Source organism: Mesocricetus auratus, unplaced genomic scaffold (assembly GCF_017639785.1).
Source record: "Mesocricetus auratus isolate SY011 unplaced genomic scaffold, BCM_Maur_2.0 Super-Scaffold_100004, whole genome shotgun sequence".
Lineage (NCBI taxonomy): Eukaryota > Metazoa > Chordata > Mammalia > Rodentia > Cricetidae > Mesocricetus > Mesocricetus auratus.
In genome coordinates, this window is record NW_024429189.1 from 108,101,360 (window position 1) to 108,128,474 (window position 27,115).

General features: G+C 38.2%; 1 protein-coding gene across 2 annotated transcripts in view; it reads left to right on the plus strand.

Moving 5' to 3' along the window:
• Macrod2 (mono-ADP ribosylhydrolase 2) overlaps positions 1-27,115 on the plus strand; it is a 1,968,454-nt gene that overhangs the window by 1,386,414 nt on the left and 554,925 nt on the right. For both annotated transcript variants that reach the window (XM_040746387.1, XM_040746388.1), the window contains exon 8: positions 24,602-24,675. In XM_040746387.1, the coding sequence (XP_040602321.1) occupies positions 24,602-24,675 (74 nt within the window). The remainder of the gene's footprint in view (positions 1-24,601; positions 24,676-27,115) is intronic.

Below are 27,115 nucleotides of genomic sequence, written 5' to 3' on the forward strand. Positions count from 1 at the left end.
TTCCTTTCAGCTGGGATAAATGCTGTTGTCAAGTAAATGCCAAATGTTGTTTATATCCAGATATATAATATAACACACTACTTGTATTTTTCTTCTGCTCTGAGGGAATTAACTGTTCTTCTCTGCTAATTTCTAGGGTGCTGTAGCATAAATAATAAAGACCTAGAGATAGATATTTGGATTTAGGCTGAAGATCAGAGAATCAAACAGCCATCCACTAGCTCTTACCTCTATCAAGACTAACACCGAGATCTTTTCTTCCCTGTGACTGGAAACTGAATCTCCCATGAGAACCTTTGCTTCTTCCATATATATATATATATATATATATATATATATATATATATATAGAGAGAGAGAGAGAGAGAGAGAGAGAGAGAGAGCTGGGATTAAAGGCATGAAGTCTGTTACTCTTTTAGACTTATTCACTCTCATGTAGCCCAGGCAGTTTTGGACTCACAAAGATTTATCCACCTCTATCTCCTGAGTACTTGGATTAAAATGCATGCCACCACTGCCCAGCTTCTATGGCTGTTGCCAGCTTTTCATTCTTATCCCAGACAAGCTTTCTTAAATCATAAATAATATATCACCACAGAGTGCCTCTATGCAAGCAAGATATGAATATTTCTCCACAAGCATACTTCCACAATAGAGAAAATTGGACACTTGAAAGCTGTGAATGATGCTATATAAGTACAGTGTGAATATCCTAAAGAATTACAAGCTTATAAGATCACTGAGATTAGAGAGCAGAACTTTTGTATCTATGTACTAAGAACCATGTTGCCATCAAGTTGGTACAGTGAGCCCCTGTAAAGCTTCAGCAAGTGTTGGAGTGAAATAGAACATGCCATCACCTACCTGCTCCTGTCAGCTATCACCTGTTCATACCACTTCTTGGACTTTGGCTCACAATTAGAATCACATTCATCCAGGTCTGGCTAGTTCCCTGATTTTACCCAGTGTTCTAAGCTATCTCTGTGTGCTTCCCTATCTTTAGAGCAGTGCCTAGAATTACCATGCACTTCACCAGCATTACATTTCAACAAAGAAAAAGAAGTTAGAGATTAGCCAACATCCAACTTTTATTGTAGAACTTATGGGGAGGCGATGAAGAAATACCAGCATACAAACCTATTATTTACCTTACAACCCACAAATAAATGCAGCATTGTTTGGATTAAGATACACATGTGCTGATGGAATTGCCTAGAGTCCAAGGAGGTGGCCAGGCAGAAATACATCTAAGTCAAGGCTATCTTTTGCCCTAGAGGAAAAGTAAATTACCTTGCTGATAATACTGTGACCACTAAAGCACCGTGATTTTCTTTTCTCTTTCATTCTTTCTTTCCTTTCTCCTCTCCTTTTTCATAGAAGTCTGCTTGTGTAGATGTAGTTCCTTTGATAACTGAAGTATATTTGAAACATTGTTTCTGCTCAATGATGTAGTCATGAATACAACCAAGACATATGATGAATAAAAAATCTTTAGAGGGATTTGTGCCCTCCATTCCCCATGTGCATGTATGGGACAGGATCTAGATTTGGTGCACATAAATTCCAGCTTTGGAAGAGGCTAGGACATTCTTTCTAAGGCTGCTCAAGCTGCCAGAGACTGAGAATATAAAATGATACTTATATGTGCATTTTTGGGGGCCACCATTGGGTATCAGATAACCAGTTGGTATGCTCATCCCTGGAGGAGATTACTTTTTTCTACTCTCTGCCTTCCCTAGTTGTTTGTATGCCTTCATGTAGGTTTGAGCTCATGGGTTTTTCACTGTCCACTTTGGCATGCCTACTGCTGTTCTTACTATTCAGCTCATGTTTGGACAATCATGCCCGTGAGATTTTCTGGGAGGAACTAATGACATTCCTAGGAAGCAAAAACTGCCTGATCATCTGGCACTTACAACTCTCCCCCACTTCTGCTCTGTTCCCAAAACCTTAGGTGCAGACGGGTTTTGTAGACCTATCCATCTCAACTGAGCTCCACAACCCTGCATTTTGATTGCTTGAGGTTTTCTGTAATGGTCTAAAGTTTCCTTGGTGAGAGGCAAGGACTATACTTATCTGTGGGTTGTGTGATATTTTTTAATGTCTCATTTTTTTAATGTTTGAGAAATTTACTCATGTATTTGTTTTTATCAAATCTGCCTCCCATTCCCTTCCTTCCAATTTCTCCCCTATCCTCCCCACCAATTTCCCTTTCCAATTTCATATACTCTTATTTTTAAACTGACTGGGTTCACTTAGCACTGCCCATATGTGCATGGGTATGGAACCATCTACTAGTTCATCACTGTTTTGGGGGAACTACATTCCTGAAGAAAATTTACTTACCCCTCCCCAGTAGCCAATATTCTCAGGTAGAATTTGGTGATCCCCTCCTTTTGCATGCTTGTATTTTGGCTGGCTCAGTCTTGTGCAAGTATGCTTGCAGAAATGGAGGTTCCCATTATCTATGTGTAGCTCTGAAAATACAATTTTGCCTTGGGTCTCACTTCTCTGATGCACCTTGTGAGATCTGCTCAGTTCTTTACTTCTCAGGGGAGTGTGGGGACTCCTTTTATGTGTGTATTTGCCCCGAGAAATCTGTACTCATTATTCTCATCAAGGAGGAAAATGAACGGGTGATGTACTGGCTGTCTTCCTGGTACCCTCTTGACCCTCCCTTTCAGTAAGCTATAAACAAAAGTGAAATATTGCTGTTTATTAGGAAGAAAAATCTTCAGGAGTTGGTGAGTGAAATAAGGTACACACATACTCCTACCCTACTTCTCCCTCAGGAAGGACGTGGGAGTGCACAGAACTTCCAACTTCCCAAAGATAATCCATCAAAGCAAACATTTAGCATTTTTATGGAAATGGATATTCATTCAACTATATGCAGGACCCAAAGATTTCCTGCCCCAGCACCTTTTCATAGAACATTAAAATTCCATGCTATCTTATGTCTGCTTACTACAATTCAAGTCAGAGAACAAATTGATTTTTTAAAAGGAGTATGCTCTTCTAAGATTTCATTATTCTACCACAAATTTAGTCTATGGCTACTAGTTTTTGAAATGCTGCCATTCATTATTAAGACCAGCAGTGGTGAGAGTTGTGGGAAATTTGCATCTTAAAATGCTGTTTTCCCCCTTTAAAATTTGGTCTCTTTATTTCTCTATCATTCCTCAAATGCTGACTAGCCCCTAAGTGCTTCAGTATGGTTTGGAGGAAGGCACCAGGTTGTCAGTTTGAGGGGAACAGAACATGCATCACTTTCAATTACATCTCTCTAGGCATTTCCAGTAGCTGGAACTTCTGTTTATGTAAAACTCAGAAATCCAAAAACCTGTCAGAAAGAATGTATTATGTGGACTAGAATAGGATCACATATGTGGCTTACTCCATAAATCAGAGGAAATTGTTCAGGACACTTTATTTCAGGTCATTTAAAGAAATACATGCTAAATTTATCCATAATTATATATTAAACATATAGTCATAATATGCAATATATGTATTACATACATACACACAATATATACATATATATGTAAAATTATAGAGTTGTCCCAATATATGGTGTTGAGAAACCCTAGTGTAGCAATGAAGTCTAATTAGTAAGTTTGGGGGATTAATGCTTTAGAGTATAACACACACACACACACACACACACACACACTCACACACACACACACAAACACACACATATTCTACCAAGTTCTAACAAACAAATGAAATTGCCTCTTTAAAATATTTGACTTTAAGATTCCAGTGTAACTGTGCTAAAGATGTTCTCTAGTTGAGTACATAACTTCATATCAGGTCTCCAGGCTTCATGTGCTCAGTAACAGTCTTGTACCTCTGAGACTTCCCAAATTTGTAACATTGTTAAGTAAATCAGTATGAGGAGAGAGATCTATACCAAGCAGATCAGAGAAGGGAAATATGAGTTGAATTCTCAGAGCAAGATGGCAGACTTTTTCTTGATTGTATCAGAGAAGTAGGCCTCAGGGAAACAGAGTCCAATATAGCTCACACAAATTTTTGTTTTCTTGGAGGAGTTCATTGTCTAGTGCTTTGGAGTCTGAAGTCCCTCAGTCTTTGTTACATAGTTTCCTTTAAGGGTGTTCCCCACCCCCTTTTCAATCCATTGACTTCAGATGAAGAATTTAGTGTCTGTTTGACCCTAGAAATTCAGTAGGCAAAGACTAGATAAAGACATACTCCAAATACAGGCAAAGATGCAGAGGGGTATATAAGCTACTCTTATGCAGTGCATCCTCAAAGGGCAGATTCTGAAACCCTGTTTACCTGCAATATAGTTACTTTCATAACGATTTTTCTACACTGTGCACAATTTCACAAATCTGATGTTTGAAAGCAAGTAGTATGTATATTTTGTTCAGGAGTCTGTGAGTTGGCTATGGTTGGACTGGTTGGAACTAGATTTAGCTGGGCATGCGGGATTCCAGACTTCTGTGAGGGTTGCAGGTCTGCTCCACCTGTCTCATCATAGGTACTGTCTGGAAGGGCAGTGACTGCCAAAGGTATAGTCTTTATATGGCAGCAAGAATGTGAGGCTTGTATCTATTCATAGACTACTAGCTAGAGGCTATCATACATGACCACTCAACATCAGCAGGAAGAGAAAAGACCCCACCTAAATGGAAAGCATTGCCAAGTCGGACAGCCAGGGGACATGAGGACTGAGCAGAGTTTTTCATCCAGCACTATCAGTAGCCAATCTCCCAGGATTCGGCACTGAAACCTTCAGGACTCCTGACATGATCACTTTCAGAATGTCTTTGAAAATTATTTTCAGGGTGGCATTCTCCAGCATCTTTTGATTACAGCATCTAATATATTTTCATCGTAATCTTAGTCCCTGAAACAGTCAGCAAAGGATGTGTTCTTGCACACTCTGTGTAAGCCGAAGAGTAGAAGTCTTGCAAGCAGACCACAACTTTGAAAGCGAGTATTATTTAGCTATCAGGAAAATAACTCAGATGGACCTCAGGACAGAGACTGATATAGCCATGCTCTGTCTCAAGATTGAAACCTGAGGAAAATAAATGGAATCTTTATGTTCAGCGTCCTCTTTGGGGAAGTTGGATCCTCAGAGGCATTCATAAGACACATGGGATTTTAAGTTCAATTTAGAAACTCAAACCTTAAGGAACTTGATTAATCACTGAAGAGCAAAAGCCAATAACCAGGGGGGTGGGGGACTGTGTCCTGCCTGTATTTTTCCCACACTGCGGTGGTCAGGGATGGAACAGCAAAAGCACTGAGGACAGCACTCAGCATGACTGCTTCTGGGGAACCTTGGTCTTACCTGTGTAGTTTAGAATAAAAGACCTTGCTAGAATACAAGTGGATTACACACCCAGGAGTCAGTGACAAATAAGCTAGGAGTCCAAGAGTCAGTTGTTATATCCCAAAACAGTCATTCTCCCAGGTGGTACTTGTTGGTCCTGCCAAGGTCCCTCATGTGGAGGATGTAGGCAGATAGGTACCATAGGACAGCACAGAGCTCAATTCCCGACTCTAGTAAGGAGGCTGATGTCCCAGGACCCTTGCAGGATGTTGCTCGTTCTCTCAGCATGCTGGAGCAGGCAGATCTTCCCCAAGCTCCCAGTTAGAACATGCCACTTTATTTTGCATTGAGCAAAGTGGAAAATAAAGAAGACAGAAAAAGTTGGAAAATGAGACAGGAAGATGAGGGAGGTTTCTGCCTCATAAAGCTGTTTTCTCCACATGGAAAAAAGAAAACTGGACAGACATTTAGGGACAGGAAAGGACTTTCTGGGTCAAGGTGCGGAGTTTAGATTTGCATCTCTGAGTGCAGAGGAGCAGGTATGGAGTCCCAACATGGACCTGATGTGATGACCTTATGTTGTTGAATTCCATGGTTCAAATGGCATCAAACACAGTTTTACCTCCCAGTCGATTCCCATCAGTCTTTTCTACTCAGATGTGATATTCTCATTGCCTTCCTGATTACCCTTGTAGGAAAAATTGGCTTTAACAAAAGAGACATGTTAAGAAATCTAAATCCAGGAGAGTCTGTGAGATCCTCCAGCTCCTTCCTCAGGAGACTTATCCAGGGGTAAGAGAAACAGCTTGTAGAGAATAGAATTTGTTCAGGAGCCATTTCTCTGGTCATTATTATAATTCCTTAGGCAAAATATGGTTTTTAAACTACCCTTAGAAATAGATACTAAGTTTGAAAAGTTGATGAAGCTTGTCAAAATTATAACCTTGTGTCCCATAAAAGAGTTCTTCCTTTAGACCCCCTTTGCAGAGCAGAAGAAAGGCAACTTGAAAGGAAGACATCATGTTTCACCACTTTTTAAATAAATGAAAGAGAAAGTAACTCATGTTGGAGGCAGGCTATTATAGGAGTTACAATGTATCATTTGCTTTCTAACACATGATGTCAAGTAACATGAAATAATGGGTCAGAGGAGATGAAAATGATAAGAAGTACAAAATCTCCCATCTCCCTCTTTGTTTATTAAAATTCATTTTAGAGTTCCTTCTGGAGAAATCTACCCTATGCTTAATAAATTACAAGGCGACGGAGGACCACAGAGGATGGGAGCACTGATAAGTCATGGCCATTGTCAAGAGAGCCAGCAGCCACAAGAGTAAGGTTACTAGAGCAGGAAAGGGGACTCATTCCATCAGAATGGCCATAACTTGTCCAGGTATGAGAGAGAGGTCTCTGCATGGAAGCTAATGAAACAGGACTACCACATGAGGAAGGAGGCAGCATGTGACTTCTGGTACTGTGAGCATGAGATAGACTGTGCTTAATGCTCTGTAACAAACACCTTGACATACAATCCCCAAAGTTGATGTCCTTTATTTTGAGTTTGGAATGCTAAGCACCTGGGTTAGAGCTTCTAGGTCAGAGACATCTTGGTATATGCTATCCATTTCACAGAGTGGCTAGGGAATGGTAGACATGGCTAGCATGTTTTTGAGTGTCATCAAGTCAGGCAAACCCAGTTTTGTGGATGGTCCCTGTCCCTTCCATGAGGTCTCTTCCATAAATGGGAAGGACTATATATATCTTCAAGGGAATTTTGAGTTTATGCCATTTCATGAGGACACTAGAGATGGAGGATAAAATAGGGGGGCATATGTGATTTATTTTATGATATATATGATAAATATGAAATTTATACATAAAAGAGTTTATTTTAAAAATTAAACAAACAAGTAAAAGCTGCCACTTTTGCTATTCTGCCCATGAAAGTGTTAATCAAGACATTATAGGAGACCAAGAGGCATACTCACTGTCCATCCTAGCAGGTAAAGAATAGGTATGTGATGGAGAAGTCTTTCTGTGTATATGTTTGTCCTATTGGTTGATAAATAAAGCACTGTTGGCCAATAGTGAAAAGGATATAGGGAAAAAAAGACAGATGGGACTAGGAGAGGTGGAGGATTCTGGGAAATGGAAGCACAGTCAGTTACTACGTAGAACGCAAGAGGAGTAAGAGGTCTGGACCCTTTCTCCTGTAAGAGACCATGTGAAAATACTCAGATTAGCAGTTATGTGTTAATAATTAAGTCAGAGCTAGCCACGAAGAAACCATAGCAAACGGTCAACAGCTTCATAATTAATATAGTGTCTTGTGTGTTATTTCGGGGTTGAGACAGAGGCGGGACCCAGGCAGCTGGCGGGAAAGAGTACATGTTACAGGTCTGCTCTTCATATAGCAGAGTAAGCTCTATCTTGCAAGAGGACATCACCCCTCAAGGTATATCTGGCAGTTCAAAGTCAAGCTAGTGTTCAGGAAGGAGATTGAGGCAAGAGGCTACATGTAGAGCATCATGAGTGCCTGCCATGATTTTTCAATTCACTAACATACTTTATTACATCCGTACATTTAGACTTTTAAAAACTCTGTCTTGTCCTTTTAAACAATAGCTAAAACCATGCTGTAACACGTCACTTTTGCCTCTGCAATAGCCTTTTGCACTCCCAGGGAAAGTCAATGTCACCTTCTTTAGCATTCTGCTACTGTGATCTCTCCAGTCACAGGGGCCAGTATCACTCTTATTACTTCACCTGTTTTATCTTTTGTGAAACTCAGCCTAAGCCAGAATTGTCTGAGTGGTTGCTCTAGCAATTGCTTAACGGTGAGGCTTCTTCAGCTCATTTCTCTCAAGTAATTTGATTTCATCTGCTGTCAGAATTGGTTCTTTGGACTAGAAGAGGCCCAGGAAACGATTGAGAAAAACAGCTGAAACATGAAAACTACAATGTATTGTCCTCTGTGTCCACATGCTTATCACCCACTTCATCATATCCTCCCCACAGTTCCCCCAACCCAACCAGGAAAGGTGTGCAAGTGTGTGTGCATGGGTTAGTGCAAAATGAAAAACAAATCTTGCTCTGCTGTCCATTTTCATTTTAGTTCAAAATTGTATATATTTCATGACCTTGCACCCACCATGAATGTTTGCACTAAAATAGAAAAATAATGTGATAGTTTCTAAACTTTTATGTGAAATAGAATAGCATATCAGTGGTGTTCAGTTCAGTTGATGTCAACATTTCCATCTACCCATGGATTCAGCCTTCCCTTTTGTTTAGAATAGTCAAAAGTTTCCATTAATGCAACAAGTCCTATATTCAACACTTAAAATGTTTGAGTATGTGAATGGTAAATAATAATAATGATAATAATAACAACAACAATAATAGTAATATCAGTATGGTTTCCCCACTCAGGACATCACAGGGAAAGAGAGATGAGATTATAACCAAAGGGAATCTGATTTTAGTTGCCTACTTTTTCTGGGAGATTATGGTACCCTGAAGGGCTACTGTCTAACAAAATAACTCAGATTTAAAAATCTAAGTGTATGGTTAGTGGGAAAACTACTTTTATATTGATAGTATTTTTTCATACCTTTGGACCAGGTGCTTCCCTGTCAGATAGAAATTGAGTAATTAACCTAGGCTTTTAGTCTAGAAACTCGTACTGATTGCTCAGGTTTGTGAACACATCCTTGTATTGGTTGATTGATGGCCTCCTCAAAATGACAAGAAAAGTATCAGCAGTTTAAGTAGGAATGCTGAGTCCAGTGGAACAGTGTGGTGGTGTGCTTCATTGTCTCCTAGAACAGCTTGATTACACTGTTATGGACACAATAGTTAACTGTCAAATTTTATTATTTATTTACTTGTCTGTTTGTTTTTACATTTTCTATTCATTCAAATTCCATTCCAAATTACTGTCCCTAGGTCCAATAGTGTCTTTGGGGGTAAATGCTACAAAGGGAGGATCTGGATAGACTGTTTGTGGTATATGGAATTAATGGGTTCAAAAATGGCTTGATTATACTTTGTACATTTTACATTTGATTTTTATTTATGTTTTACAGAAAGGGCATGTTTGAAATATTGATTTAAGATATTACCATATTCCTTTCTGCAATATGGTAAGCAGAAATGAAAGGCAGACTGTCCTTTTCAAAGTTAATCTGTTGTTTTTAACTCCAGAAATGACAAGCTGGCAGAGTAAGTTCTATGTTTTCCTAAGTAAGTTCCATTAGAGCAACATGCCCAAGATTTAATGTAACATAGCTATCTTTTATGTCAAGGAGACAAATTTAGTTTCTACTTTAGAACTTACTGGAAAAGGTAAAGCTATCAGGGAGTGATCATTATTAGCAAACAAAAATTAAACTAGGTAATAAATTTTTCTATAGAAAAGTTAAAACCAGCATGAAATGAGAGACTCTCAGGATACTCCATGGAGGGCCTCACCCTTCCTGGGGATTGGAATGGAAATAGGGCCCTGGTGGGGATGGTGCAGAAGGAGGGGAAGGAGAGGGAGCTGGGATTGACATGTGAAGCAAGCTAGTTTCTAATTTAATTTTTTTTAAAAAAAGGAAGAGAAAAACATTTTAAAAGGAAATAAGAAGAAGGAGGAGGAAGAGGAGGAGGAGGAGAAGGAGGAGGAGAAGGAGGAGTGGGAGGAGGAGGAGGAAGAGGAGGAGGAGAAGAAGAAGAAGAAAGAGGGGGAGGAGGAGGAGGAGGAGGAGAAAGGAAGAAAGAAAGAAAAGTTAAAACCAGATTGCCCTGTATTTGTGTTGAAAATACCTTGAATTTTTGAAAAGACTAGCAAATAGTTCAGAGATGTAATAGAATTGTGGCCCCATTGCTGGTTCTTCCTATTGTGAACGTTGATGCCAGTAACATCAGTTTAGCACTGTAGTCAGAAGGAAAATATCCATCTAATGGACCATGTGTTGTGTTGTAGATGGAAACACTAACTCAACTTATTCACCTCTTCTCTCTTTTGTTTCAAGTGTTTTTGGCTTAACAACCCACCTGATTTGTACTGAGAAAAGGGAATTGTTTTAGCCTCAAGTTATAGACAACACCAGATAATCTAAAGCTTTGTTTAATGTCTTTACATAGCCAAAATATAGTTGCAAAGGGCATCATGATAAATGAAAGCTTTTTTATGGCTTTTGAGACAATGTCTTGTTATGTAGCTTAAGCTGGCTTTGAATATGATCCACATGAACTCAGCCTCCCAAGTGTCAATTTACCACCATGCCTGATCACTAGTTTAGTATTTTAAACATTTGTATTTTTCTGGTGGGAGTGTAAACTATCAGCCATTTTGAAAATCTCCTTAGGAATACTGATCCAAATCTAACTGACAAGAACAGAATCCTCATTTCTCAGGAATAAGCAATGATATTCATCAAAACATTGTGTCATTCATCATAACCACCAACCAGGTCAGCCCGACTGTCCATGCAAGATAGATTGGATTAACAGGTTACTGTGTTCATATAATGAAATGGGATATGGCAATGCAATAAAACAAGCTATTGTTATATGCAAAATCCAGAAAAAGTCACACAGGAGCAATGATGAACAGAATGTAGACTTGATACAGAAACATATTAATGAATGAAACCAGAATAGCTGTTATCTAAAGACACAGATATGGACTGAGAAAAAGGAAACTTTGTAAAGTATTGCAAATGCTTTTTCTCTTGAGTTGAGTAATGTGGGTGTGTAAATAAATGTGTAAAAATTCAGCAAATATATTTAACACAAAATAAGCGAAAATACAAAAATCACTTACATATTGAATGAACCAGCTCCTGTGTTTACAACACCCATTAACTCTAACAATTCACTCTCTTGAGAGGAGAACTAAACTTCAGAATGCCAGCAGAAGCACACATTTTCTCCACACCTGGGCACACACACTCAGAACTCCCTGCATGACTGGCCCTAAATTATTAATGTCTTGTTCAGCCTCAGTGACCCTCCTCCTTGGAAGAGATTTTTCTATGTCATCTCATTCAGTGGCAATTCTGAAGCCTGGTTGCAGCCTCCTCTCCGGGTAGCTATCTTCTGACTCTGTGCACAAAAGTCCCCTAATGAGAATATATTGTGAGCGCAAGAGGCAAATCTTGCTGTCACTGGGATCCCATTCCCAGGCTAAAATCTGTCCTCATATATTCATTCCTCTTTCAACCAAAAGCCATATTTTCTTCTATGTAACATCTTGATGTTATTTTTATATTTCCTGGATGAAATAGATGTGTAGATACAATTACTTTGAGTAATTCTCAGCATCTCCACCACCCTGTGCTCACAAGGGTCAATCTTTTCTGCCATGTATACTAAGACCATAAGTCTACAATGCATCCATCCATTCATTGTCTCTGCACTGACCATCTTATGTGCATCACTAAGGTGTCAAGTATCTAATGAAACCAAAGACAGATGTGTTACTTGCATTATCCAGGAGGATTATACATCACATTTGTTTTTACAGAAACAAATGCAGAATTGCATAAGGCTAAAGATATAAGGGGAAGGCAAATGGTGCTATGAAAAAATTAAATAGGGAGGTTGTGGTGGTTTGAATAAAAATGGCCTCCATGGGCTCATATATTTGAATGTTTAGTTACTAGCGAATGGAAACTTTTTATTTACTTTAATTTTAAATAGCTTGTTTCACATGTCAATACCAGTTCCCTCTCACTCCCCTCCTCCCGCACCTCCTACCATCCCCCCCAGTCTCCCACCCTATCCCCACTTCCTTCCACATAGGTGATATCCAGAGTCTGTCATTTCACTCAGGGCAGGGTCCAGACACTCCCCTAAGAGTCTAGGCTGAGAGATCATCCCTCTTTGTGTTGTGGACACACGAAGTCCATTTGTATGCCAGGGATAAATATTGATCCACTGCCCAGGGCCCCATAGGTTGGCCAGGCCTCCTCATTGACTCTCACACTCAGGGGTTCTGGATCAGTCCCATGCTGGCCTCCCCACTGTCGGTCTGGGGCCCAAGAGCTACCCCTTGTTAAGATCAGCTGTCTCTGCTGGTTTTACCAGCCCATTCTTTGCCAATTTGCTCATCACTCCTCTCTCTCTGTCACTGGGTTCCTTGGGTTCAGTTCAGTGTTTAACTGTGTGTGTTTGCCTCTGCTTCCATCAGTCACTGGATGAAGGTTCTAGGATGGCATATAAGGTAGACGTCAAGTTCATTATCAGGAATGGGCATTTAAGGTAGTCTCTCCACTATTGCTTAGCTTGCCAATTGGTGTCATCCTTTTAGATCGCTAGAGGTCTCATTGGTGTCAGATCTCTTTTCATACCTATGACTCCCTCTATTATGGTATTTCTCATCCTGTTCTCACCCTATTCTATCCCCCACTCAACCTGCTGTTTCACTATGTTCATCGCAGCATTATTTGTAATAGCCAGAACCTGAAAGGAACCTAGATGCCCCTCAACTGAAGAGTGGATAGAGAAAATATGGTACATTTACACAATGGAGTACTACTCAGCAGAAAAATAAAAAAACAATGGAATCTTGAAATTCACAGGCAAATGGATGACACTAGAATAAACCATCCTGAGTGAGGTAACCCAGTCATAAAAAGACAAACAGGGTATGTACTCACTCATATATGGATTTTAGACATGGATCAGGATAGTGCCGGTCTGCAATTCCAGTGACAGAGAGTCTGGGTAACAGGAAAGAACCTAAGAGAGATATGCATGGTACCCCAGAGAAGAGGAATGAGGCAAGATCTCCTGAACAGATTGGGAACACGGTGGGAGGTGGGGGGGAGTGGGACATGGGAAGAAGAGAAGGTAAGAAGAGGAGGAGAGAGTAGGTCATGGGGGAACAGGAAAATTGCTAATGGAAAAGTTTGAAAGCATTAGAAAGATTAGTAAGTGTAGGCATACTGGAGGAAGTATATCACTTGGGGCTGGTCTTGAGGTTTTAAAAAGTCCACACCAGACCAGAATCTTTCTACCTCCTGTTGGTAGACCAGAATATAGCTCTCAGCTATTATCCAGCTCCTACCTGCATACTGCCATCCACCTCACCACAATGACAATGGAATAAATCTCTGTAACTTTAAGCAAGCCCCTGTTTAAATGCTTTCTTTCATATGAGTTGCATTGAACATGGTGCCTATTCACAGCAATATAAAATTACTAAGACAAATGGTAACTGAGCAAAACACAAATAAAATTGAATATAAGCCCAAAAATAGGAAAAAGAAAAAGAAAAAAGGAAAATATCATTTGTCATTTTAGGAAAAGGAAATCACCCTGTGAATGGCATAGAGACTACTAGTTACAAAAACAATAAAAATATTAAACAACCCACAGATAGTGAGAGAATTTATTGAAATAAACTGCAGTGAGACAGCAGGTATGTTCACAGAGAAAGAAATATGTTGTAAGAGGCTAGGCATCTTACAATAGTTGTAAAGAATGTCAATTAGTTATTGAGTGGGAATCAAGATTCGCTAGATTCAGTACAGGTTAAGTGAACTTTATTTGGGGAGAAGTTACTTACACAAGAACCAGGTGACTGCTGCAAGTTCCTTCGCCAAGGATCCACCCAGGCTGTCCTCTGTGGCCTGACCAAAAGCAAGAGCAAGCACTGGTGTCAGAGAACCCAGACCTAGTTCTACCCTCCATCAAGTCTGCACCTGTAAACCACACCCTAACAGGTATGGTCAGTGCTACAGGTGCGGGCAGGGTGGATGTTTTACTACAGTTCCCCTTTTAGTCTAAAGAAAAACATTTAGGCTTGATAGAAAACTATATACAAAGATAGCAAAATCAAGTATGCTTTAGGACAAGGAAAAAGATAAGAACATATACACCTAACACCCATCACCAGTGATGCAACAGGAGCAAATGACAAGAACTACATATATAGTCCTAAGATAAAGGCATGACAGAGTTGTCCTAAGCTGGAAAATTTAAGTCTTGATTCTAATATTTCTACCAAGGAAGAGAGAACAGTAATTGAGACAGTCTAATCTTCAACCTCATGAAAGACCTGAGATGGAGTATAACAATACTAGGGTAGGCAGGAAGTGCAGATGAACAACTTCCAATAGGTGCAGTAAAAACAGAAACAGCAGACTACCTAGACAGTCACCCAAGGTCTCACAGCAGCGTAGAGGCAGCCATCTTTGGCTAAGGCCTAGAGTATATGACTGACCAACACAGAAGCAGGGAGATAGAAAGGCTGTCTTACCCTGACTTGGCAAGGTTCAGCAGTCCTCTAACTTTATTTCCTGCAAGCACAGTAGGATGTCCAAAGTCAGTGGTCAAGGTGGGGGCAGTTCTTTGCCCAAGAGGCCATTATCTGAGAAGAGAATGGATTCCAGAAGGAGTGAAATCAGTGCCCAACACATTCTCAGGAATAGCTTGGGGCTGTCAGGAGCAATTGTGCCTCATGTCAATGGAGTACTAATATTAAAATATTTAAATGCTATATTCTTCAGATATATGAAGTGTTTGAAGATCAAATATCTATGTCTGACTAATCTCATAGATAAGAAACATGAGTGGTAAAAGTCTGTAATTCTCAGAAACACAGTTGTACAATGGCTTAAGTTTCCCAAAATAATTTAACCAGGACAATGACTTCAAAAAGTATAACTATATACATATATAATTCTCAATAGCAGAGATAGAACTGAAATATCTTAACCAGGAGTATAATTGTAAAGTGTAATATGATAAAATATCCTAAGTTGTATCAATATATACAATGTATATACATCAAGATAGATTTTTTATTTATGTGCAAAACATCGTAAACAGAAAGAAGACCCTAAACAGTCAACATTCAATAATCTAACAATTTAAGTTATCAATAGCTAACAGTTGCTAAAGTTAGTTCTTTAGAAAATATGTTACTTTGCCTTTATCCCATCTTAACCATGCCTTTTCCATATATACCCTTAAACTTATTTAAAAGAGATAACTGAGTCTGAGCATCATACCCAACCCAAAACAACTAAAACCAACCCTATGCAGGTGAATACTATCCCTTAAAGCCAACAATAGGGAAAGGGGGTATTGTGATATGTATATTTCTCCCCTTGTTTAGGTATTATGTTTGTATAGCTCATTTAAAAATGTAATGTATAGTTAAATACAGATTACAGATAGTTAACTTTAATAAGCAAAACTTATAGTCATGTTATTTAGGTTTTCTACATATGTAGAGATATATTTCAACTGGATAGGCACCCTTCAAACCTTTCAAAGACCTACAGAATATGGAATTTAAAATGGTTTAGGGTTTTCCTTGACAATGAGACAACTGCTCCTGGCAACACCAACTGTGTGTCAGAAGGGAAGATGGGCATCGAAGAAACTCGTTATGGAGTTAGCTTCCAATATGAGAAGACTAGCTATTTGGGCAAGAAACTGCTCTCATCTAGACTGTTTAACTTTATGCTGTATAAAATGGACATGCAGGACTCACAGGAAAGTGACTGCTGAATCAAAATGGACATTGATACAGGATTACTGCTTCATGGAAGAGTCTGCCAGTCACCCAACAGGACACAGAAAAAAGTGACTGAAAAACTGCCAATATAGACAGCCAGTTTAAAATTTCCTGCTTGGCTGAGGAATCTGTCAGACACACTATGGTCTATGGGCCAAAGATGGAACATTACAGAAGAACTTCATGTGGCTGACCAGGGAGTGAACTGTTTCTGTCAATTCTAGAGTTTATATATTATCCTTCAGTGGTCTTTGATGGAGTTGAAGATAGTTTTCCTTAATTATGATAAAAGATGAGTTACAAATAAGATTTTAGACTCACAAAGATAGGATAAACAAAATATTTTCTTTAAATCTTTCTAAATGTTATTGGACTAAATGTATTTATAGTTCTTGCTTAATAAATATTTTGTTATTATATAATTTGACTATGTTAAAGTCAAAATATATCTTTTTATTTAGACATAAAGGAGGAGATGATGTGGGAAGTCTTCTGCATGTTTCTCTTGCTGGTTGATGACTAAAACACTGTTGGCTAATAGGGAATCAGGATAGGTGGAACTAGGAGACAAGGAGGATTCTGGGAGGTATAGGCATAGTGAATCATGATGTAGGATGTAAAGGAGTAACATGTCTCTGGATATTTCTCTGGTAAGAGAAAACCACGGGGAAACACTTAGATTGATAGAAATGAGTTAGAAATTAAGTCCAACCTAGCCAATTAGAAGCCCTAGATATTGGCCAACCATTTCATAATTAATACAGTGTTTCATGCGTTATTAGGGGGCTCTGAGGCAGCTGCAGAACAGAGCGGGAACTCTGCAACAATTAATCATATCTTGTAAATCATGGAGTTCATATCAATGGATACTGGGCATCCCACTGTCTTACTGAGTAGTAAATTTGACAATTTAATCTATTTATTGTAATCTTGAGACTAACCATTTCAGTAGGTGCCACAGGTAACTGGCAGTCAGATCTAAGTGTCTATAGATGTCTGTGTAAGAGGAAACATACTTCAGTGACCTGACCTGCATTAAATAAACAAAACTATCTATATGTAGTAACTGTATGGAGAAACTCTGTCTCCAAATATAACTTATTATGGAGGCAGAGAATGTAAAATGTTAAATACTCAAAACCTTATTCTTATAGGTCCGTATCTTCTGCTTAACACTTCATTTTTAATTAATCTTCTGTTAATTATCTACCTTATCATCACTGTTGCATTTCTAACTTCTGGTGAATGAAAAATAATAGGTGATATATGAATATAAGAATGACAAAACATTGTAGAAGCTTCAACAGATTTCTGGAACTGTAAAACTTTTCATTAAAGAAACTGAATGACCATTAACCTTATCAATAACCCCAAATCTAATTCTCACTCTTCCTTGTGCCCTAAGAATACCTCTTCCTGTATTATATTCTCTTATTAATATAAGATTAGGAGCTTTTTCATTTTAGCTATTTGGTGCCTCTAAGTTTACTCTTTTATATGATCAGAAAGAGCATCAAACTCAAAAGATGCATTAATTTGAGCTCATTGGGCCATAGTTCAAACTCCTACATATATAGTTACATAAGTCATTATGCTCTTGTCTAGTCTACTAATAATACATTTTCTACTTTGTCCTCACTAATTAATACCCAAGAAGATGTATGACCTATTTTGCCCACCCGACCCTTAGTCCTAATAGAATTAATTTCTACATTAGTAGAAACCTGAATACCTTTGACTTAAGGAGAATTAGAATGAGATTAGGGACTTAATGTTGAATATGTTGCAGTCTCTTTTTACATTGTTTTCTTTCTCATAGCAGAATACAGTTATATAAATATCATAATAACAATCATTATCTTAGAACATTTCACAGCACCTACTCCCTAAAAAATCATTACCTTAAAGCTTGGAGTAAAGTATCCCTTCTTTAACCATGCTTAACCATGCTATACTTATTAATATGAGAATCACATTCCCTATTTTGATATGATTAACTTATACAACTATTTAAAATTACGATTAGCACTATGTATTTGGCACATCTCTCCATCCATCACGAATTTTCCCTCATATATGACACATATCAGAAAACAAACCTACTTTGATACAGTAAATAGTTGCAGTTTGAACACTTTTGTTTCTAAAACTATTACTAGAGCCCTAACATGAAGATGAAAAGATTTGCGCCCTGCCATATGCTATAATAAGGTCAGTTAAATAAGATATAAGACTTGCCCAGCAGTGGTGATGCAAGACTTTAATTCCAGTGCTCAGGAGGCAGAGGCAGGCAATCTCTGTGAGTTCAAGGCCAACCTGGTCTACTGGGTGAGTTCCAGCACAGGCTTTAAAGCTACAGAGAACCCTGTCTCAACAAAGCAAAACAACAAAAAGATATCAGACTCACATCCTCCAAAATGTCAGTCTTTATCATCTCTGTACTAAGAAGTCCTCTGGTGTGTGCTACCATAATAGCCACCTTTTTTTTTCAGTCAGGATCCTTGTCCACCATATTCAGCTCTCACTTAAATCCAACATAAATCAGACTAGAAATAAGTGTATTAGGAACCATTCCAATTCTCACTCATAAACCTAGCTCAGAGTCAACAGAAGAGGCAACCAGACAACAGCACCAATATTTATATAATAGCCAAGATAATTAGTTCCTAAATTCAGAACAATGAATACCTAAAAATAAAATTTGTGGATTCATTAATATTGTAACATGATTTCTCCTGATGAAAAGGAGACCTTTTTCCATTCCATTTCCGAATAACAACAGCTGTTCAAAGTAGTTCCTTAATGGCATGATTATTACTTTTATTAGGACAAAAATTATAACTGTCACTATTTTATCCCAATTTCATTATGTACTGACTGTTCTCTAACTTTCATCTCTTCAATTTCATCCATCCTAATTGGCAGTTGAAAAAGTCCAACCTAAACTCATATATAAAAATTCTAGCCTACCTATCTGTTGCTTATATAGAGTAGTAGCCACGATCACATCAACCCATCACCACGATAGATAATCTGTTAATTTATACCTTACTACACATTTCAATATTCTTAACTCTTGTTATTAATTTTAAGTTTTCAACATAATCACATGCCCATCTAGGAAACAAAGCATTTCTAATGTTTTTAAACATGCTACCAATTATTTAAGAAGGCTTCCCCCAAGAAATAAGTAAAAATTATATGGGCATACTCAATAAGAACTGGCCATGTCACTTTAAGAGAGCTAGAACTAGTCACCTCTGTAAGGCTTTAGGAAGACTAGGTGCCCTTGATAAAGCAGGTCCAGATAGAATCCTGGTAGGGTAAATAGAGTTTGTTTTGTAGTACTAATATTTGTATTTCTGGCTATGCTTTTCTGCTTTGTCTTAAGGACCTTGTAGCACACCCCAAATTAACATTTTTCTGTTTTGAGTTCAGTTGACTCATGGACTTAGTAGGATTCCTAGGATCTTTTAATTGTCCCCTTTCACGTACTCCATCTGTTTGGATGATTCCCGAGTCTTGCTGACCACATGGCTTCCACAAGGAATGTTTTTTCTTGACCCCCTCCCCTGCCCACTTTACAGCATATGCCTATGTCTCAAGCACAATCCCCACATCTTTACAATAAAACAGACAGATAACTTTGTGGAGCTGTAGCTGTTGTTTAGAATCATCCCATTATGCCAGGGGCCCAGTGAACTTCGGAGTGCCATTGACAAGGTATTGGCTATCCTAGTCATTTTATCTTCATTATTTTAGACCTCTAATTTTCATTGTCAAATACCCAGGACAATTGTAGCAGTTTGACAGAGGAAGTAATCATTTTTTAGTTTTAACTTTTGTATAATTTTTCAATAAAACATAGATAAAACAATTTCATTTTTTAAAATAGGTCTTTGTAGAGATTCCAGCTTTCAGCCTTTAAAAGCTTGACAAGCTTAGAAGAAAATATAATTACTTTGATAAATCATAAACTAAGCCTTTTTAAAGCCAGTTCTTGTAATGTAAGTAAAAGCAGATACATCTTATGAGCATCAGTGTCAGTAAAATGGCATGTACACATTTACATGCACACATGCACACTCACATCTATATGTACACAAACACTGATTAAATAAGCAAATAAAAATTGTAAATAAACCTTCAGAGCAAGCACCTTGGTTTTAAACTGAGGACTAGTGTCTTGTTTTAGATTTTTTACTGACTTTTGATGTTAGGAACTTCAACAAATTTAAATGTTTTATTTTTTCCTTTTTTCATATCACCAGATATAATAGTATTACCAACAAAATGGCTAACCTATTATAAGAGTTGAACTTAAATTATACTTATAACACAGAGTAACAAACTAAGATACATGTTCAAGGTTAACTAAAATGCTGCTATTAGCTAATTGTTTTGCTATTGGTTTTGATCAGGCCTTATTGATAGTAAGGTTTTTTTAATGACTTTTTTGTATATATTTTGCTCTCACCAGAGTGCGATAATTACAGATTATTACATATCAGCAAGAGATTCATGAAATATAAAGGGTTTAATTATCTTGTATGAGAAATGGAGAGAAACCACACAAGGAAACAAAAATTGTATTTGTTAGTCCTGCAGTTGTTGTTGGCATCTGTTTCTCTGAAGAACTGGTGGACATTTTTCCCAGGAGGATCAATGGAAGAGGAATGAGGAGAGAAAGAGTGAGTGAAAAAGAGAGAAAGAGGGAGGATAAGAGGGGATAGAATATGGGGGTCTTCTGATATCAGGCTGGACCCAGAAATTTGAAAAGGTTGTAACAAAACAGGCCAAGTTGCACAATGGAGCCCTGATTCAGAATATCATAGAGGAACTAGTGTTATTGTTCCAGAAGTTGGGAGTTGAATAAAGGTAAGTTGTTGAAAATAAAACAAAACAACTCACTCCACAACAGTAAACAAATGAAAGGACCTACTTCTCAGAATCTGAGGGTTAGATGTATACTCTAAAGAAGTATTGGAGGGTGCCAGACACAGTGTGGGTATACAGAGATGTGTCATTCCTCACTGGAGCTGAGGTTTGCTGTAAGGGACCTGGGCAATCGTATCTGGGCCAAACTTAAGAACATAGGAGCTCTGGTCCACAAAAGTTAGACCTGGTTTCTCTCTGGAGCTACCTTAGTTGCTGATCCATAACATCTAGAATGTAGTTAAGTTGGTTTCTAGGAAGACTCAGGCTGAAATTTGGCCACAAGCATGTTGCTCTGTCTTGGGGAAGGACTTACTGTCATGTAGAAGCAAAAACCTGGACAATTAGAAGTTTTTCAGATCCAGAAGTCTAACTTCATGAATACCAGACACATACACTTCCCTCCCATTCTTTGAAGCCATGGTATTAAGTATCCCACATCAGAAAGTCTGGCAGAAAAGAAACGGTGACCCCAAAATGGTAGGCATGCAAATGAGATCCAGAGATCTGAAAATTCAGTGCAGAGATGTGGTCTAGTATGACAATAAGGTAGATGGAGTTGGCATTGCGAGTGAGGTGGGAAGTGACAGCTATGGGTGAAACATCCATACATACACACTTTGTTCCCTCTTTTGTGTTGCCTTCATCTAAATTATGAAAGTGTCATGCGGGACTATTGAGACTATTTTCCCATCCCAAAGAACAGCAGGGATAGGCTTTTTTCCTCCAAGGCAGTGCCACTCTTCTCTATTTGGTCAAGGGCCTCAGCATGAGCCCACCATGGTAGGCAGGATGGTAAGGTCCAGTGATAATCTATTCTTACCATCATTACCACAAGCACTCACCTTTCACCAACAGCCTCCAGAAACTTGGCACTTTTTTGCTCCCATCCACCAACCCCTATCCAGGTTCCAACTAAATCAGACTTTGTTCTGGACTACTTTGGAATTGAGTAGAAGGAATGACAGGGAACCAGGCACTGTGTGGAGGGCAGAGGGATTGTTACCACCATAAGAACTCTCAAGAAAGAATGTGTGCATACCATTTCCTGCCCTTTTCCCTGGAGGGAGGAAGCCTGGAAGAGAATGTAAAAGAAGAAATAATAAAGACCTTTTACTTCCTCAAAAAGATCATGAAATCATGGAAGAAGACAAAAAAGTTAAAATTTATGAACTTCACTTTACCCAAAGAAATCTTAGCCAAAGGGTAGCCACTGCAGTTTAAGCAAATAAGTGCTTTACAAACTTGGGGTTAAGGGTTCACATTTACAGGTTGAAAACTTCAGGAAAAAGCAAAAACAAAACAAAAAGAAGACAGGAATAACAGTTATAGAAAAGCTGAAAAAAGTGAGAGCCACTGTAGAATGTGGTCACCTTTGTCCACCAGAGACACTCCTTAAGCCTCCTTAGGTAAGCTACACACTTGCCATGTGAAGCGGCATGGGCAAGGACACTGCAACCAGCTGTAAATGAATACAACAAAACACATATACAGAGAAAAGACTTTGGGCCATTAAGATGGCATGATGGGTGCAGGTACTAATGCCAAGCCTGATAGTTGGAAGTTCAATCCTCTAAAACCACAGGGTGGAGACAAATGACTCCAGCACATTGCCCTGTGACATCCAGATGTGCACTGTAACATGTATGCACACTCACACATGAATGGAGAGAGAGAGAGACAAAAACAAAGAAACAGATACATAGGAACAGAGATGAACAGAAAGAAATTATTGAAGTACACTGTAAGAAGACAGTAGGTGAGTTCCTAGAAGAGCTGTCATTAAAGGGCTTGGGAGCCTTTTGTAGTTGTTAAATTGGAAGTTACTTCTTATTTTTCCGGCCATTTGTGCAGGGTCAATATTTGAATAGATGGCTTGGCATCTTAGTTTCTTTTTGAGTAATAAAGTTTATAGGCTAGGTTGTTTTCCTTGAAACTGGCTATTTGTACAAGGGCCATCACTCATTAGAAGTCAGACTGTAGAGGAATGCATAATATATCATGTTACCATGGTCTGAGCTCTATATAGTCAGACTGACTTGTTAAAGTATGGGAATTCATTTATAATTTTCATCTTTTATCTTTATAAAAATTACATGAGCATGTAAGGGAACACAGTAAAAAGCACCCAGTAAGGTTCTAGTTAAGGGTGAAAAGCAAGTAGCAACAAAACAAGAGATGAATATTAAGACACAGAAAGGAACCAGAACATCCAGGAGGAGTGTTGACACTGACTAATGGGGACTAGCATGAGTAGAAAGGAGATATCAAATGTTTGTAAAGGGGCATGTCTTAGAAAGCAGCCAAGAAAACTAAATAGAAAACAGGCTTTGGGCATTTCACTCCATAACCTTAGACTGAAAATGTTACTTCGAGGGCCAATGTGTGACCTATGGAGGATGCATCTGGAGTGGAATGGAGGAGGTTGATTTTGAAGATAAACAGGTCAAGTACATGACAACTGGCTATTTGGTGGGTCTTGGGTGCTGACATCAGCCTGGGATACAGAGACCCCTGAGATCATGATGAAAACCATAACTCTATGCCAGAGGCTTTGATGTATGTGAGAGAGTGACCAAGAGGTCAGGGATAATTGAGAACTTACCGTGGTTGCCATGGTTCTATAAGAATTTGTCTAATTTCATCTGTGGGGAATTATGTCTTCTAAAGGTAAGCATTAATGCAGATGGCCATTGCAATTGAATGTGATGACAGTATGTATTAGATAGTCATACCCCTATAATTTTATCTTTTGAGTAATTGCTAAGTATACATCGACATTGGAGAAGAATTTCCTGAGAAGAGACTAAGCAGAGAAAAATGAGACAAGTCTGTGAAGGGCACCTGTGGCTACTAGAAAGGTGCTCATAACACTGCTGAGTTGTGGCATCAACAAAGACTGCATTACTGTTTCCAGAGGTGGCACATGAAAAACACTGTGCCCAGGACATTGAGTAGCTTGGAGAATCCATGGAAGACTAAAGTAGTACAACTAAGAATCAAGTGCAGGTATTCATTTGAGGACTGGTCAGACCTCAACCAGGTCTACATTTATAGATTATAGTTTCTGATTTTATATTTTTGTGGGATTTCTGTGTTTACCAATGTTTCTATGTCTATATGTATTACTTGTACTTTTCCTTTGACTCTTTGTTTTTATATTTATTTGGTTTTTTTCCTATTCAGGTTTATTTGGTTTTACATTATTTTATTATTATTTTTATATATCTGCTTGTTTTCTAATGCGAGAGAGAGCAAGAGAGGATATGGACTTGGGTAGGTGAGGTGGATCTTGGAGAAGTTAGGGGAATATAATCAGAATAGTTATATTTAAAAATATTTTTGCTGGGCATTAATGGCACACTCCTTTAATCCCAGCACTCGGGAGGCAGAGGCAGGCAAATCTCTGTGAGTTCAAGGTCACCCTGATATCCAGAGCAAGTTCTAGGACAGCCTCCAAAGCAATACAGAGAAACCCTGTCTCGAAAAACAAAACTTTAAAAATTTTCAATTAAAAAAACTTAAATAAGTAGTAAACTTTGATCTAAATACTACTGAGAAAAATAAAGTACCCAAAGTATATTAAGTGTATGTGAATTCATTTGATATATTTATTAAATCCATTTTTTGTAACTGGTACAGAGCTAATCTTATTCATACCATGTCATTGATTAAAAGTTTCACATTCATGTAAAATTTAGTACCATTATCTTTATTTGACTTGCTTGTTGAATGGAATACTATGTAATGAGATCAACACATTCTTATACCTTGGTTGACTTCTGCATCCCTTTATTGTTTTACACATTTGCTTTCTTATGCTCTTCATTTAGGTTTTCCGAATGAGCCTGCTGCAGTCATTGCTCTAGATACAACTAAGGAATGGCTGGCCAAGAATCACCAGGAGGTAAGATAACTGAGTTAATGAACATTCCAGACAATGGGATTCGATCCTCTGTTAAAACACCAGCAGATAAATTGCATCAGTATCAAGCAGACCTGGTCGTTATGCCAATGCCATCTGACTTTTCTTCATTCTGGTTTACATATGATTAAATAATTTCCTGTAATCATTAAGCTCATGTAGACATAATGACCAGTTTGGTAGAGAAAATGAGCTAGGGGAGCAGACTCGTTGCTCCTTACTCTCCTCTTTGTGGTTTTCAGGCAGTATGGGTTGTGTGTGAGCAGGAGTTTGGAATTAATTTGCTGATGATTCTTATTCTTCCTGCGCTGTTTTCCTTAGACAACCTGCTTTGTCTTTGTTGTCAGGGTACTGTGCTGTAAAGCAATGTCTGTTAATAGGCTTCATCTTTATTTATAACTAGGCCCTTTCCTGATGGAACTTCTAGGTATAGGACTGTAATAGGATTATGTAATTGTTAACTAGACTGTTATGGCTAGGGTTTTTTTTTCTTTTTTAAGTGAAATGAAATGCTTTCATGTCGCCTCCACTTCTACTCATTTAGTAGGTTCTGTGGAACATGCTGGGATTTTTGTTGAGCGATAAACAAGAGAGTTACTCATTTAAAAAAAGCAGCAATACTGCTAAAACAGGAAGATGTAAACTCTAGGGGTTTGTCCATTCACTCATCAAAACAGCAAGGAGGTATTAGGCAAGGCCTTGTGTGCTTTCCTCTTTAGATAGTAACTAAATTATTAATTTTTGCTTCCATTCATGATTGTGAATTTAACTTTTCCTTTGGGAAAGTTTGGCTTTGGCTGAGTATGGAAAACAGGCTGTGAAAGTTTCCTATCAAAAATAGCTTTGTTTTTCTGCATATGTAAGTAACAGCAGTGTCATTTCCTAATTACTACAATTTCAACATTCTTAAACAGATATAAATACCCTGAATCTCTAGTAGAAGTAAAAAAATCATATGGCCAAATATGTACATTTCGTTGTCTGTTCTTCTCTCATCACAAATTTGAAACGTGTGGTACTATGACTTCAATTTAGATGACACTTGTCTCAAAAAGGAAAAGAAAAACAAGAGACTGATGTATCCAACTTCTAAACATGTCTTACCTCTATCTCAGTCTTTTGGGGGCATTTAGGGTAGATAATGCCACCATCAACCTGTTCTAACAATGAAAAGTTAGAAAAGATGCTCAAGTGTGGATAGTCACCGGGATTCGTCTCTCATCTCACACCATTACTCACTTCAGTGTGACGGAAGCCTAACAAAGAAGTTGAGTTCCTTTGAAGGCACTGATTGTCCACATATGTCTTTATCATAGGAAATGTTCCTGAAAATGGTATGTTTTTGCAAAAAAGCATAACATTCCCTGTGATTGAAAGTTGGTAACACTGGACATATGCTTGTAACTTACCTTCTTTTCTGCATAATGATAAGTCTAGAATATAGAGCCTGAAGAAAGCTCATGTTTGTCCTATAAACACCTCCCACTGAGGAGTTGATGATGAAGAGTAAAACATGCAACTGATATATACAGCTCATTGACATATGACAGTTATATATTAATCCCAGTTAAGAGTTACTTTCTGTAAAAAAAAAATAGGTTTAGTGTCCTACTGGAGTCTATTGCCTAATTTGTTTTTGAGCCTCTTATAGTCAGAATTTCTTAGTCTCACAGCCCCCAAATAATGACACAGAGACTTCTTATTAATTATGAAAGCTTGGCTTTAGCTTAGTCTTTTTCCCAACCAGCCTTCATAACTTAACTTGTTTTTATTGATCTACATTCTGCCATGTGACTTTTACCTCTCTTATATTCTGTATATCTGACTTGCTCCATGTCTCCCTGGCAACTTTCCAAGTCCTGTATAGTCTCTGCTGCCTAGCTATTGGTCATTTAGCTTCTTATTAAACCAATCAGAAGGCACCCTTGGCAGAGACACATTTCTATAGTATATGGAAAGATTATCCCACAACAGCCTATCTTTTGATTTTATATCCTCTCCTGGTATACATCTTAGACATTATAGAAAATTTAGGAAACTTTGATTGGGTAACATCATGGTGAAATTAAATATATTTGTGCTGATTACCTTTTAAGAACTCCTTGTTTTAATGTGTACTAAAGAGGGTCAGCTAGTTAATTTGGATACATAAGGTTTACTGAATAAATAAATTAGAAGCAGACCTCTATTTATATGTGACAGTTGTGTAGTTTAGTCTTCTTTTGGGAATCCTAACAGTGACAGCAAGTGCTGTTTTGGACTCTTTTTGCTGTCTTGTAGAGCACTGGGTTATCTTGCCCAGCCTTAATACAAGGGGAAATATTTAATGCGTCTTGATATGCCATGTTTTGTTGATATCCATGGGAGGCCTGCCCTGAATTGAAAGGAAGAGTGGATGGGGGTGGATCACTAGAGGGAGGTG